We start from the raw sequence: 13608 nt of genomic DNA on the forward strand, positions 1-13608 counted from the left end.
GGGTACTTTGGCAGTGTATTGAGTTTGCAGGTCTAGTGTAATAACCAATTTTTTCTTTGATACTGTATAGAGAATATCTCCCTTGATTTCAGAAAAGCCATTCTCTTGTACCAGAGAAATAGATATATATTGGTATTCCAGCTTCAGCTACCAAAATAATTTGGAAGTAAAACTTTTTCTCGGTTTCATTATTTTTTTCCGTTGTGCTCTTCCTTTCCTCTTTGATCTCGCCACAACACCCTGAGCTGAGAGGTCTGATGGGTAATGTCATGTATGTTTGTAGCAACCAGATGGCGTCATTGTTGGAGGCCACTGAGCAGCACGCACATGGTGCTGCTCTGGTATAAAAGGCCAGCCATTTTGTGAGTCAGGCACTTTATGCCAAAATAAAGCAGAAGCAAGGTTGTACCTTGCTTAGTTAAACAGTACACAGTTTGAACCTTTATTGCATACATAACATTTGCCAACTCAAAAAGAAGAACCTTTTGTTTGCAAAATGAGCATGATTGGATTTTTAGAGCAATTCATGGAGGGAGAAGATTGGGCAGACTTTGCGAGCCGTTTGAACCAGTACTTCGTGGCCAACAAAATGAAGAGGTTCGACGATGCAGATCAGCACTGGGCCGTGTTCCTCACAGTGTGCAGTTCAAAGATTAATGGTCCGATAAAGAATCTACTCATGCCTAGTGATCCAACAGAGAAAAGGTACGAGGAGTTGTGTACATTGGTACGGGAGCACCTTAAGCCAGACGATGGTATTATCATCTCTAGATACAGGTTTTATACACACGTTCGATCGGAGGGTGACAGCGCGGCGGAATTCGTGCCGACCTGAGACGTCTAGCGGGACCATGCAAGTTCGGGACGGTGTTGGCAGACATGCTGCGGGACTTCTTTGTTATCGTTATCAACCACGAGGTGATCCTGCACAAACTTCTGGTGGTGGAGGAGTTGGATTTAAAAAGGGCTATCCTGATCGCTCAATCATGTATGATGACAGACAGGGAGTTTAAAGCAAATGGCGGTGAAGAACCGAACCTCGGCAAGTACTATAAATGCGATTGATTTGGCGTTCGGCAGAGCGTCACATGGCAGGGCCTATCCAGCTGCATTCGCTAAACCTGTGGCTGCCCAAAGTCTGCCAGCGGGAATAGATCCGACTTCTCTGTGTTGGTGTTGTGGGGGAAATCATCGGCACCAACAGTGCCGATTTAAGCAATATAGTTGCAAAGGCTGTCTGAGAGTAGGGCATCTCCAGCGCAAGTGTCCGCAGATGAGCAAGCGAGCTGCGAAACACCACGTGGAGGATGAGAGTCAGACTAGCGTGGATCCGGATACGCAATCCGAGATGCCAGAGGAGGAAGCGTATGGACTGTACTCTTTCATAACCAAGAGTAAACCAATTTTGATTAATGTGAAGTTTAACGGGATACCGGTATCGATGGAACTAGACACAGGAGCGAGTCAATCGATCATGAACGAGAGGGCATTTAATAAGCTGTGGGATACTAAGACTGCGAGGCCCAGGCTGAGCCATGATAACGCCAAGCTGTGCACGTACACCAAAGAACTGATAAAGGTGATTGACAGTACACAAATACGTATAACGGTGCGGTTCACGAGTTACCGCTGTGGATTGTTCCAGGCAATGGCCCAATACTACTCGGCAGGAACTGGTTGGAGAAAATCAGATGCGACTGGAACAACGTAAAGGCGTGTCGTCGGAGGAAGATACATGTGCCCAAGTATTGAGCAAGTTCCCCTCGCTGTTCGAACTGGGTATCAGCAACTTCACGGGAGCCAAGATGCAGATCCATGTAGAACCAGATGCAAGACCCATCCATCATAAAGCTCGGGCAGTGCTGTACATGATGAGGGAGAAGGTCGAAATTGAACGAGACAGACTCCAGCGTGAAGGGATCATATCATTGGTCAAATTTAATGAATGGGCCGGCCCATTGTTGCTGCGCTGAAAAGTGATGGCACAGTCAGAATCTGTGGAGACTACAAGGCTACGATCAACAGGATTTCGAAACAAGATCAGTACAAGTTACCGAAGGCTGATAACTTGTTTGCGACGCTAGCCGACGGGAAGTCGTTCACAAAACTGGACTTGATGTCAGCCTATATGACACTGGAGTTGGTCGAGACGTCGAAGAGACTTATGTGCATTAACACACACAAAGGACTGCTTATTTACCACAGGTGCCTGTTTGGAATTCGCTCGGCTGCAGCAATATTCTTGAGGAATATAGAAAGTCTACTGAAGTCCATTCCCAGAACCACCATGTTCCAAGATGACATCCTGATCACCGGTCGTGACTCCAAGAAACATCTGAACAACCTGGAAGAGGTTCTACTGCATTTGGACAGAGTGGGACTGAGACTTAAACACTCGAAGTGCGTCTTCATGGCACCGGAGGTCGAATTCCTCAGGAAGAAAATCACCGCTGATGGCATCAGATCTACTGACGTGAAAACTAAAGCCATCAAGAATGCATCCAAGGTACAGAACGTGACGGAGCTGCATTCGTTCCTGGGTTTACTCAACTACTTTGGTAACTTCCTACCTAAATTGAGCACCTTACTTGAACCACTGCACATGCTATTGAGAAAAGGCAACAACTGGGTGTGGGACGCATTGCAAGACAGTGCTTTCGAAAAAGCCACCAATCTGCTTTGCTCGGACAAGCTGCTGGTACATTATGACCCATGTAAATGTTTAGTTTTGGCCTGTGACGCATCGTCATAAGGAATTGGTTGCATGTTACAACAAGCCAATGAGTCGGGGAAACTTCAACCGGTTGCGTATGCATCCAAAAGTTTGTCTAAAGCAGAAAGAGCCTACAGCATGGTAGAAAAAGAAGCTTTAGCGTGTGTGTACGGTGTTAAAAAGATGCATCAATATCTGTTTGGTCTGAGGTTCGAATTAGAGACTGATCACAAGCCGCTCATTTCGTTGTTTTCCGAGAGCAAAGGTATCAATACCAATGCATCATCTTGCATCCAAAGGTGGGTACTGACATTATCTGCCAATGGTTATTTCATTCGCCACAGACCTCGCACAGAGAATTGTGCTGATGTTTTGAGCCGGTTGCAGTTGTCCACACTGGAGGTGAAAATGCCACAACTGGCAGATTTTATGTTAATCATGGATGCTTTTGAGAGTGAAGGTACCCCTGTCACAGCTCAACAAGCTAAGACCTGGACCAGCCAGGACCCGATACTATCGGTGGTAAAGAGTTGCATCCTCAAAGGGGATTGGTATTCCATACCTAAGCAAATGTGCGAGGAGGCCAAACCATACATTCGTCACAAGGACAAACTGTCTATTCAAGCAGTTTGCATATTGTGGGGCAATCGAGTTGTAATGCTTAAGAAAGGGAGAGAGAAGTTTTTGCGTGAGTTACACAGCACACATCCTGATATAGTGATGATGAAGGCCATCGCTAGGTCCCACGTATGGTAACCAGGAATTGATTCTGAGCTGGAAGCATGCGTGCATCAGCGGAATTGCCACTGAGTCTGTGGTCATAGCCATCTAAACCTTGGTCCAGGATCCACGGAGATTTTGTAGGACCCTTCCTGGGCAAGATATTTTTAGTGGTGGTGGATGGTTATTCGAAGTGGATAGAATGCATAACCATATCATCCAGTATGTCCACGACAACCATAGAGAATCTCAATGTCATGTTCGCGACACATGGTCTGCCTGACATGGTGGTGAGTGACAATGGGTCGTGCTTCACCAGTCAGGAGTTTCAAGAGTTTATAAAAATTAACGGCATAAAACATGTAAGGTCAGCATCATTCAAGCCTACGTCCAACGGGTAAGCAGAACGTGCAGTAAAAATTATCAAGCAATGCATGAGGAGAGTAACCCAAGGGTTACTGCAGACCCACTTGTCTTGCAAAAGACAAAAAGGGCCAATGTACAGCAAAATTCTAAAGGGTCAAATTGTAATAAAAAGGCAAGCCTGAAAGCTTGGTGCCTCAATGCGAGGAGTATTTGGAACCCAGGAGAGCCTCTGAGCTAGTTAGAGTGGGTGAGAGCGCAGATGAACAGGACCCCAAGAAAGAATGCAAAAGGCATGATGCAACAGAGCAGAGTAGCACTGGGGTAAGTGTAAACCACAAGGTGATAGGAAGGGACAATATGTATGAATATAAAGGGGCTGCAGGAGGGGTCAAAACTAAAAATCATGGTTTAAAAACTAGTATTAAAACACTCTGCCTAAATGGACGCAGCATTTGAAATAAAGTAAATGAGTTGACGGCACCAACCATTACAAATGGGTATGATTTGGTGGCCATTACAGAAACGTGGTTGCAGGGTGGCCAAGACTTGGAATTAAACATACAGGGGTACCTGACAATTCGGAAGGATAGACAAGAAGGGAAAGGAGGTGGGGTAGCTTTGTTAATCAAGGATGATATCAGGGCAGTTGTGAGAGATGATATTGGCTCTAATGAATAAAATGTTGAATCATTGTGGGTGGAGATTAGAGATAGTAAGGGGAAAAAGTCACTGGTGGGCGTAGTTTATAGGCCCCCAAATAATAACTTCACGGTGTGGCGGACAATAATCAAGGGAATAATAGAGGCATGCGAAAAAGGAATGGCAGTAATCATGGGGGATTTTAACCTACATATCGATTGGTCAAATCAAATCGCAAGGGGTAGGCTGGAGGAGGAATTCATAGAATGCATACGGGATTGTTTCTTAGAACAGTATGTTACAGAACCTACAAGGGAGCAAGCTATCTTAGATCTGGTCCTGTGTAATGAGACAGGAATAATAAACGATCTCTTAGTAAAAGATCCTCTCGGAATGAGTGATCACAGTATGGTTGAATTTGTAATACAGATTGAGGGTGAGGAAGTGGTGTCTCAAACGAGCGTACTATGCTTAAACAAAGGGGACTATAGTGGGATGAGGGCAGAGTTGGCTAAAGTAGACTGGGAACATAGACTAAACGGTGGCACAATTGAGGAACAGTGGAGGACTTTTAAGGAGCTCTTTCATAGTGCTCAACAAAAATATATTCCAGTGAAAAAGAAGGGTGGTAAGAGAAGGGATAACCAGCCGTGGATAACCAAGGAAATAAAGGAGAGTATCAAATTAAAAACCAATGCGTATAAGGTGGTCAAGGTTAGTGGGAAACTAGAAGATTGGGAAAATTTTAAACGACAGCAAAGAATGACTAAAAAAGCAATAAAGAAAGGAAAGATAGATTACAAAAGTAAACTTGCGCAAAACATAAAAACAGATAGTAAAAGCTTTTACCGATATATAAAACGGAAGAGAGTGACTAAAGTAAATGTTGGTCCCTTAGAAGATGAGAAGGGGGATTTAGTAATGGGAAATGTGGAAATGGCTGAGAGCTTAAACAATTAATTTGCTTCGGTCTTCACAGTGGAAGACACAAAAACCATGCCAAAAATTGCTGGTCACAGGAATGTGGGAAGGGAGGACCTTGAGACAATCACTATCACTAGGGAGGTAGTGCTGGACAGGCTAATGGGATTCAAGGCAGACAAGTCCTCTGGCCCTGATGAAATGCATCCCAGGGTATTAAAAGAGATGGCGGAAGTTATAGCAGATGCATTCGTTATAATCTACCAAAATTCTCTGGACTCTGGGGAGGTACCATCAGATTGGAAAGCAGCTAATGTAACGCCTCTGTTTAAAAAAGGGGGCAGACAAAAGGCAGGTAACTATAGGCCGGTTAGTTTAACATCTGTCATGGGGAAAATGCTTGAAGCTATCATTAAGGAAGAAATAGCGGGACATCTGGATAGAAATAGTGCAATCAAGCAGACGCAACATGGATTCATGAAGGGGAAATCATGTTTAACTAATTTACTGGAATTCTTTGAGGATATAACGAGCATGGTGGATAGAGGTGTACCGATGGATGTGGTGTATTTAGATTTCCAAAAGGCATTCAATAAGGTGCCACACAAAAGGTTACTGCAGGAGATAAAGGTACGTGGAGTCAGAGGAAATGTATTAGCATGGATCGAGAATTGGCTGGCTAACAGAAAGCAGAGAGTCAGGATAAATGGATCCTTTTCGGGTTGGAAATCGGTGGTTAGTGGTGTGCCACAGGGATCGGTGCTGGGACCACAACTGTTTACAATATACATAGATGACCTGGAAGAGGAGACAGAGTGTGGTGTAACAAAATTTGCAGATGACACAAAGATTAGTGAGGAAGCGGGTTGTGTAGAGGACACAGAGAGGCTGCAAAGAGATTTAGATAGGTTAAGTGAATGGGCTAAGGTTTGGCAGATGGAATACAATGTCGGAAAATGTGAGGTCATCCACCTTGGAAAAAAAAACAGTAAAAGGGAATATTATTTGAATGGGGAGAAATTACAACATGCTGCGGTGCAGAGGGACCTGGGGGTCCTTGTGCATGAATCCCAAAAAGTTAGTTTGCAGGTGCAGCAGGTAATCAGGAAGGCGAATGGAATGTTGGCCTTCATTGCGAGAGGGATGGAGTACAAAAGCAGGGAGGTCCTGCTGCAACTGTACAGGGTATTGATGAGGCCGCAACTGGAGTACTGCGTGCAGTTTTGGTCACCTTACTTAAGGAAGGATATACTAGCCTTGGAGGGGGTACAGAGACGATTCACCAGGCTGATTCCGGAGATGAGGGGATTACCTTATGATGATAGATTGAGTAGACTGGGTCTTTATTCGTTGGAGTTCAGAAGGATGAGGGGTGATCTTATAGAAACATTTAAAATAATGAAAGGGATAGACAAGATAGAGGCAGAGACGTTGTTTCCACTGATTGGGGAGACTAGAACTAGGGGGCACAGCTTCAAAATACGGGGGAGCCAATTTAAAACCGAGTTGAGAAGGAATTTCTTCTCCCAGAGGGTTGTGAATCTGTGGAATTCTCTGCCCAAGGAAGCAGTTGAGGCTAGTTCATTGAATGTATTCAAATCACATAGATAGTTTGTAACAATAAGGGAATTAAGGGTTATGGGGAGCGGGCGGGTAAGTGGAGCTGAGTCCACGGCCAGATCAGCCATGATCTTTTTGAATGGCGGAGCAGGCTCGAGGGGCTAGATGGCCTACTCCTGTTTCTAATTCTTATGTTCTTATGTTCTATACTACTGAGTTACAGGACAAGGCCCCACACACCTGTTGAACTCATGATGAAAAGAGGTCTCAAGACCAAGTTATTTCTTGTACACCCGGATTTAAGTAATCATGTTGAATACAGAAGACAGAGTCAACAAGGGTACCACGATCATGTAACTGTGTCACGCGAGATTTCTGTTTATGATCCTGTAGATGTGTTGAATTATGGTCAGGGTCCCAAATGGGTCGCTGGTACGGTCATGGCCAAGGAGGGCAACAGAATATTTGTTATTAAGCTCAAGAATGGGAAAACTTGCAGGAAACACATGGATCAAACAAAGCTGAGGCACACAGACGAGCCAGAGCAGTCGGACGAAGAAACCGTCGACGACCAACCAACCTACCAGCAGCCTTCAGTGGACTCAAGGGTCATCAGTGAACCCGGAATTTCCATCACGGACTTGTTCAATAAAAATGGACTTGCAATTCCTGACATGACCACTGCAAGCCCCAACAAGTCAGCCATCCAGCTACCAGCCACATTCACCCAAGGCTGGAATCGAACTGAGACGGTCAGCCCGGGAGCGTAAAGCACCGGACCGTCTCAACCTGTGAAAGACTGTGATAAGATCTCAGAGGAGGGTATTGTCATGTATGCACATGCTGTTTGTAGCCACCAGATGGTGTCATTGTTGGAGTCCACTGAGCAGCACGCATGGTGCTGCTCTGGTATAAGAAAGTCATCTTTTGAGAATCACGGGTTCAAACTCAAATCCTACCCCAATCCATGTGTACCACCTCGTCTCTTAATGAGTGAATGTTTATTGCTCTCACCTGTAGTAAAATTCAGTTCCTCAGATAGCCATGAAATTATTAGCAAAAGTAGATGCAACACAAAAACCACAATTGGTGGCTTAATAAAAAAAAGATACCAGAGTGAAGGTGAATAAATCTCAACAGAATTGAGCAATGAGGACTGAATTCTTAATGGCTCAGCTCAGTCCCAAGTGAACTGACATTTCAGTGAGTTTATTCTCTGTATGATTCACAACAGGGGGGCATAATCTTAAAATCAGAGCTGGGCCATTTAGGAGTGAAATCAAGAAGCACTTTTTCACACAAATTACAGTGGAAACCTGAAACACTCTCCCTAAAATGCTGTGCATGATGGGTTAATTGAAATGTTCACGCGTGAGATCGCTAGATTTTTGTTGGGTAACCTGAACCACAAGCAGTTTGGGCATTTGTTATTTTATGACCATTTGACTTTATGTAGCAATGCTGCTGAGGATGGTAAAGAGTGACAGTTTCCTTGAAACTGATGAGGCTTTCCCAGTCTGACTCAGATTAAACTAAAACCTAAGTTGACCCTTTTATCTTTGTATTAACTAGTGAGTTTTAACTTGTCAAACATCATTACTAACAGGTGCAGCACAGCAATAATTGTCAAAGAACTCATTGGATAAATTTATGAGCCTGCACTGGTGGTGGAGAATCTTGTCCGTTGCTGCTGTGTAACAAAATATCGTGGGGAGCGCAGCCATAGATTTTTCAAAATGCACGACCCTCAGTGTGTACTCATAAAATTGCATCCATTAACTATATTTTAGATTTAAAACCATATTCATTCAAAATCTTCAAAAGAAAGTAGAAATATTTTTCAATGAGAGTCAGATCTTCCAGCAACGGGTCAGCCCTACCTGAACATCCAGTTGTTCCCTTCTTCACAGAATATCCCAGCTGGCAATGGCAGATGAAGGAACCTTTGGTGTTCTCACAGTCACCATAGAGACAGATGTTAGGGTTCAAGTCACATTCATTCACATCTGCAATGAGAAAACTTTATGTCACTATCAGCAACATTTAATTCCCCTCACTTGTAAAGGCCGTTTCTGTTGCAACATAAATGTTCTAGATTTGTATAGTTCTGCTAAAACTGTTAAATTTCACTGACATTGTGTTAAATGTACACAAAATATTGTGGAAAAAAACCCAGAAGGTCATTACTAATCATCATAATCCTCTTGGCATTTACCAATGCAGGTCCTCATGTCCATAGATGCCATGAATCCATCAAAGCACAGGCAGCGGTACTCCCCAGGGATGTTAGTGCACTGTCCACCATCACAGATATCAGGATTATCCTCACATTCATCGATGTCTGATGAGGCAAGATAAAAATAAGTCAAGTGATAATCATAAATTCAAATAACCCTCTTAATCTGTTAAATAGTCATAATCTCAATTAACTCTATTGCATAATAAATAGTATCTGATCATTATTAATGGTGATGAAAATTACGCTATCAGTAATTTTTCAGGATCTATATTGTGTCCACTGGTGACCGATGAGATGGTGTAGGAACCTTAATGAATATTGTTATTTAATTAGGGACACCTTACAGATGAACAGCAGATGCAATCTGCAGAAATACTGAAAATGGCTTAGCTCAATGAATTATTTGAACCATTGTAACATTTAGTGTTGTCTTACTAGAATACAAAAACCTCCTTTCTCAGCCTACCTGCACAGGTTCTCTTATCTGGCATAAGAGCATAACCTTCAATGCAACTGCATTCATAGCTGCCTTCCGAATTTGTACAATGTGTGTCACAGCCTCCATTCATGATGGTACATTCATCAATATCTGAAATATGAATCAGGTGAAGGAAAAGGCACTCGTTAAACTTTAGATTCCTCATGATGATATACGTATAAGTGGACATTCTGAATGCAGCTTAAATGCCTATTTTATTGTGTGACATACATAAGATACTGATAAGATTTTCTCAGCCTGACTGAGATACCGAATCATCAACTATTTAACATATACTTTCACTGAACAGTTCATGGCCTGGAAATCCCAGCCTCCCCGGGTCCGTACAGAGTGTCTACGGACCTGGGAAGGCATCACAAAAGCCGGTTTTCAGCGCACAATGCGCATGCGCTGAAAACTGGCTTTTCCGATATGTCAAACTGGAGCTTGACAGATCCAACGCATATCGGGAGTGAGGACATTTGCAAGGGCAAGATTGCGGGATTTACCCATATCTTGCCCAGCAGATGTCCTCAAAGCTGGCGTAAGAGTTTTAAAACATACAAAAATATAAGTAAATTACATTTTAAAAAGCACATTTTATTGTTAAAAACTCTGCCCACTAAGGTAAGTTTACTTTTAACCCTAATAACAAAACTTAAAAAAAAATCAGAAAAATATATTTTTTTTCTAAGGCATTTATTAACTTTAATTTCAATTTATTTTAATTATGTCAGGTGTGTTTTTTAATTTTTATTATGGTGTTTAGTGTGGTTTTTTTCTCATTAATAGCAATGAGAACTCGTAGATACGGAGTTATTATTGCTATTAATGAGAAAGCTGTGAAATTCTGTACCTGATTGGTTGTGCAATCACATGTGACTGCATCTTCTGCGTGGGAACCAGGGGGACGGGAGCGCGCTTTGCAGCGCGGGAAGAGAAGGCCTCCCCAACAGAACCTCACGCTCCTCCAGGACCACCAGGTACTTTTGTAGAAACTTTTCAGGTCGGAGGCATCCACCCACCCCTCCATGTCCGCCCCAGCCGCTACCCTGGACACATTAGGCATGCACAGTGGGCTACCGGCAGGATTCTCCTCATGAAGAAGGAGCCTGCCAGTGCAAAGGAGAAGAATCCTGATGATGGTACAGGAGGACCAAGCTGCAGCATCAGAAGATCCAGCGAGAGACCTTAATGGGGCGGAAGCACCCAGGAGATCAGAATTGATGTCCGCCTCTCTTGCCTAAGACTTGGGCCTTCAAGAAATAAGTGTTGGGGCAGAAAGGACGGAGAGGAGGCCGCAACAAGATCCTCTCCCTCCATGGGGATACCTTAGGGTCATTATACCACTTCCCAAGCCTACTGTGACTTCCTTCATGGTGATCCCAGAATGCAGGGATAACACCACCATCCCTCCCCCACACCACATTTGCATGTTGGGAAAGAGCAGGCAGTAGTCGTCTTTGTGCAGTGGGAGGGGGGAGGGAAATCCCAGACTGGCTGCGTTCAGGAAAAGCAGGCCTAAATGCAGCCTAACCAACGGTCGTTGAAGGGAGTGCTGCAGGCCAACACCATAAAAAGAACGCACCTGAACGTGGTTCTGGGATGTGCACGACTGTGTCTCCTCATCATCATAGGCAGTCCCTCGGAATCGAGGAAGACTTGCTTCCACACTTAACATGAGTTCTGAGGTGGCTGTACAGTCCAATACGAGAACCACAGTCTCTGTCACAGGTGGGGCAGACAGTCGTTGAGGGAAGGGGTGGGTGGGACTGGTTTGCCACATGCTCTTTCCGCTGCCTGCGTTTGATTTCTGCACGTTCCCGACGGCGAGTCTTGTGCTGCTCAGCACCCTCCCGGATGCGCTTCCTCCACTTAGGGCAGTCTTTGGCCAAGGTCTCCCAGGTGTCAATGGGGATGTTGCACTTTATCAGGGAGGCTTTGAGGGTGTCCTTGTAACATTTCTACTGCCCACCTTTGGCTCGTTTGCCATGAAGGAGTTCCGAGTAGAGCACTTGCTTTGGGAGTCTCGTGTATGGCATGCGAACTATGTGGCATGCCCAGCGGAGCTGATCAAATGTGGTTAGTGCTTCGATGCTGGGGATGTTGGCCTGATCAAGGACGCTAATGTTGGTGCGTCTGTCCTCCCAGGGGATTTGTAGGATCTTGCGGAGACATCGTTAGTGGTATTTTTCCAGGGACTTGATGTGTCTACTGTACATGGTCTATGTTTCTGAGCCATACAGGCGGGCTGGTATGACTACAGCCCTGTAGACCATGAGCTTGGTGGCAGTTTTGAGGGCCTGGTCTTTTTCTCAGGCGGCCAAAGGCTGCACTGGCGCACTGAAGGCGGTGTTGGATCTCGTCGTCAATGCCTGCTCTTGTTGATAGGAGGCTCCCGAGATATGGGAAGTGATCCACATTGTCCAGGGCCGCGTCGTGGATCTTGATGACTGGGGGACAGTGCTGTGCGATAAGGACAGGCTGGTGGAGGACCTTTGTCTTGCTGATGTTTAGCATAAGGCCCATGCTTTCGTACACCTTAGTAAATACATCGACTAGACCCTGGAGTTCAGCCTCTGTATGTGCGCAGACACAAGTATCTCCTAACTCCACATTAAAACAATGAGCTGCTGTCAGCCACTGCTCACCCACTGCCTCCTGCTCACTGTCTCTCATTCCAGTCTGGCCGCTGCCTCCCACCCTCTCCCTGGCGCTGCCTCTCTCCTTCCTCCCAATTGCTGATGCCCACTGTAATGAATTTGCTTCATGCGTTCTTTGCTTAAGAATTCATAGCAATACATTGCTATTAAGAACTAGTTGGTTGATTAGCAAAAGGTTTAACAATCACATTTCTAAATTACCAGTTCAAAAACCAGGCTCACAGCCACCTGCCTACTCGTGGATCCCCCGAACCCAACTGGCTGGGGTTTTATTGAGTCTTGTGAACATAATGTGACTGGCTAAGCCACTCCCAACTCAACAGTTCTACAATTCTTTTGTTGTGAACAAAAACAAACAATTAAATCAAGTGTCCCCTAATTAAAGGGGGGAACACTCCAAAACATTCAAACAAGTGCCCTTTTTTGGGGGGTTTTGTGTGTTTTTTTGGTTTTTTTGGGTTTTTTTTTTGGCACTAAAGCCACAAATTATGCAAGTGCCCCCTATAAATGGGGAGGGGGACACTAAAACCGGCAATAAAACAAAGTAAACTTTAAAACATATAAAATCAAATTAAAATTTGGTTGCCGGGGGTGATGATGCACTCCAGTCCCTCCGGCGCCCACCTCTCACGGAAGGCCGCGAGCGTACCAGTGGATCAACAGTTCTACAACTCTTTTTGGGGGCAAACATAAACATTAAATCAAGTGCCCCCCGATCTGGGGGACACTCCAAACATTCTTCAGGCCCTTTTTGTGTTTTTTTGTTGGTTTCTTTTTGTATTTTTTGGTAGTTTATTTTTTTGTGTTTTTTTGGGCTTTAAAATCATAACTTTTACAAGTGTTCCCTATGAAAGGGGAGGGGGCACTAAAACCCGGCAATTAAAATAAATTAAACTTTAAAACATATAAAGTCAAATTAAAATTTGGTTGCCAGGGGTGACGATGCACTCCAGTCCCCCCGGCGCCCACCTCTCGCGGAAGGCCGCGAGCGTACCGGCGTGCTCCATCTCTAAGGACACCCTGGCCCGGATGTAAGCACGGAATAAAGGCAGGCAGTCAGGCTGAACAACCCCCTCGACCGCCCGCTGCCTGGACCAGCTGATGGCACCCTTGGCCGTGCCCAGGAGCAGTCCTACGAGGAGGCCCTCGGACCTACCCTCAACAGTTCTACAACTCTTTTGGGGGGGGGAACAAAATACACATTAGATCAAGTGCCCCCCGATCTGGGGGACACTCCAGACACTTAACTGCCCCCCTTTTTTTTTAAAATGTCTTTTGTTTCTTTTTTTGTTTTTTTAGTGTTTTCTTT

General features: G+C 44.6%; 1 protein-coding gene across 1 annotated transcript in view; it reads right to left on the minus strand.

The window, feature by feature from the left end:
• The window catches only part of fbn2a (fibrillin 2a), a 514209-nt gene that overhangs the window by 162249 nt on the left and 338352 nt on the right, over nt 1-13608 (minus strand). Inside the window, exons 29-31 of the mRNA XM_070881599.1 lie at nt 9625-9747; nt 9135-9260; nt 8800-8925 (exon numbers count right to left, since the gene is read on the minus strand). Of these exons, the coding sequence (XP_070737700.1) occupies nt 8800-8925; nt 9135-9260; nt 9625-9747 (375 nt within the window). The remainder of the gene's footprint in view (nt 1-8799; nt 8926-9134; nt 9261-9624; nt 9748-13608) is intronic.

This window comes from Pristiophorus japonicus, chromosome 1 (genome assembly GCF_044704955.1).
Source record: "Pristiophorus japonicus isolate sPriJap1 chromosome 1, sPriJap1.hap1, whole genome shotgun sequence".
Lineage (NCBI taxonomy): Eukaryota > Metazoa > Chordata > Chondrichthyes > Pristiophoridae > Pristiophorus > Pristiophorus japonicus.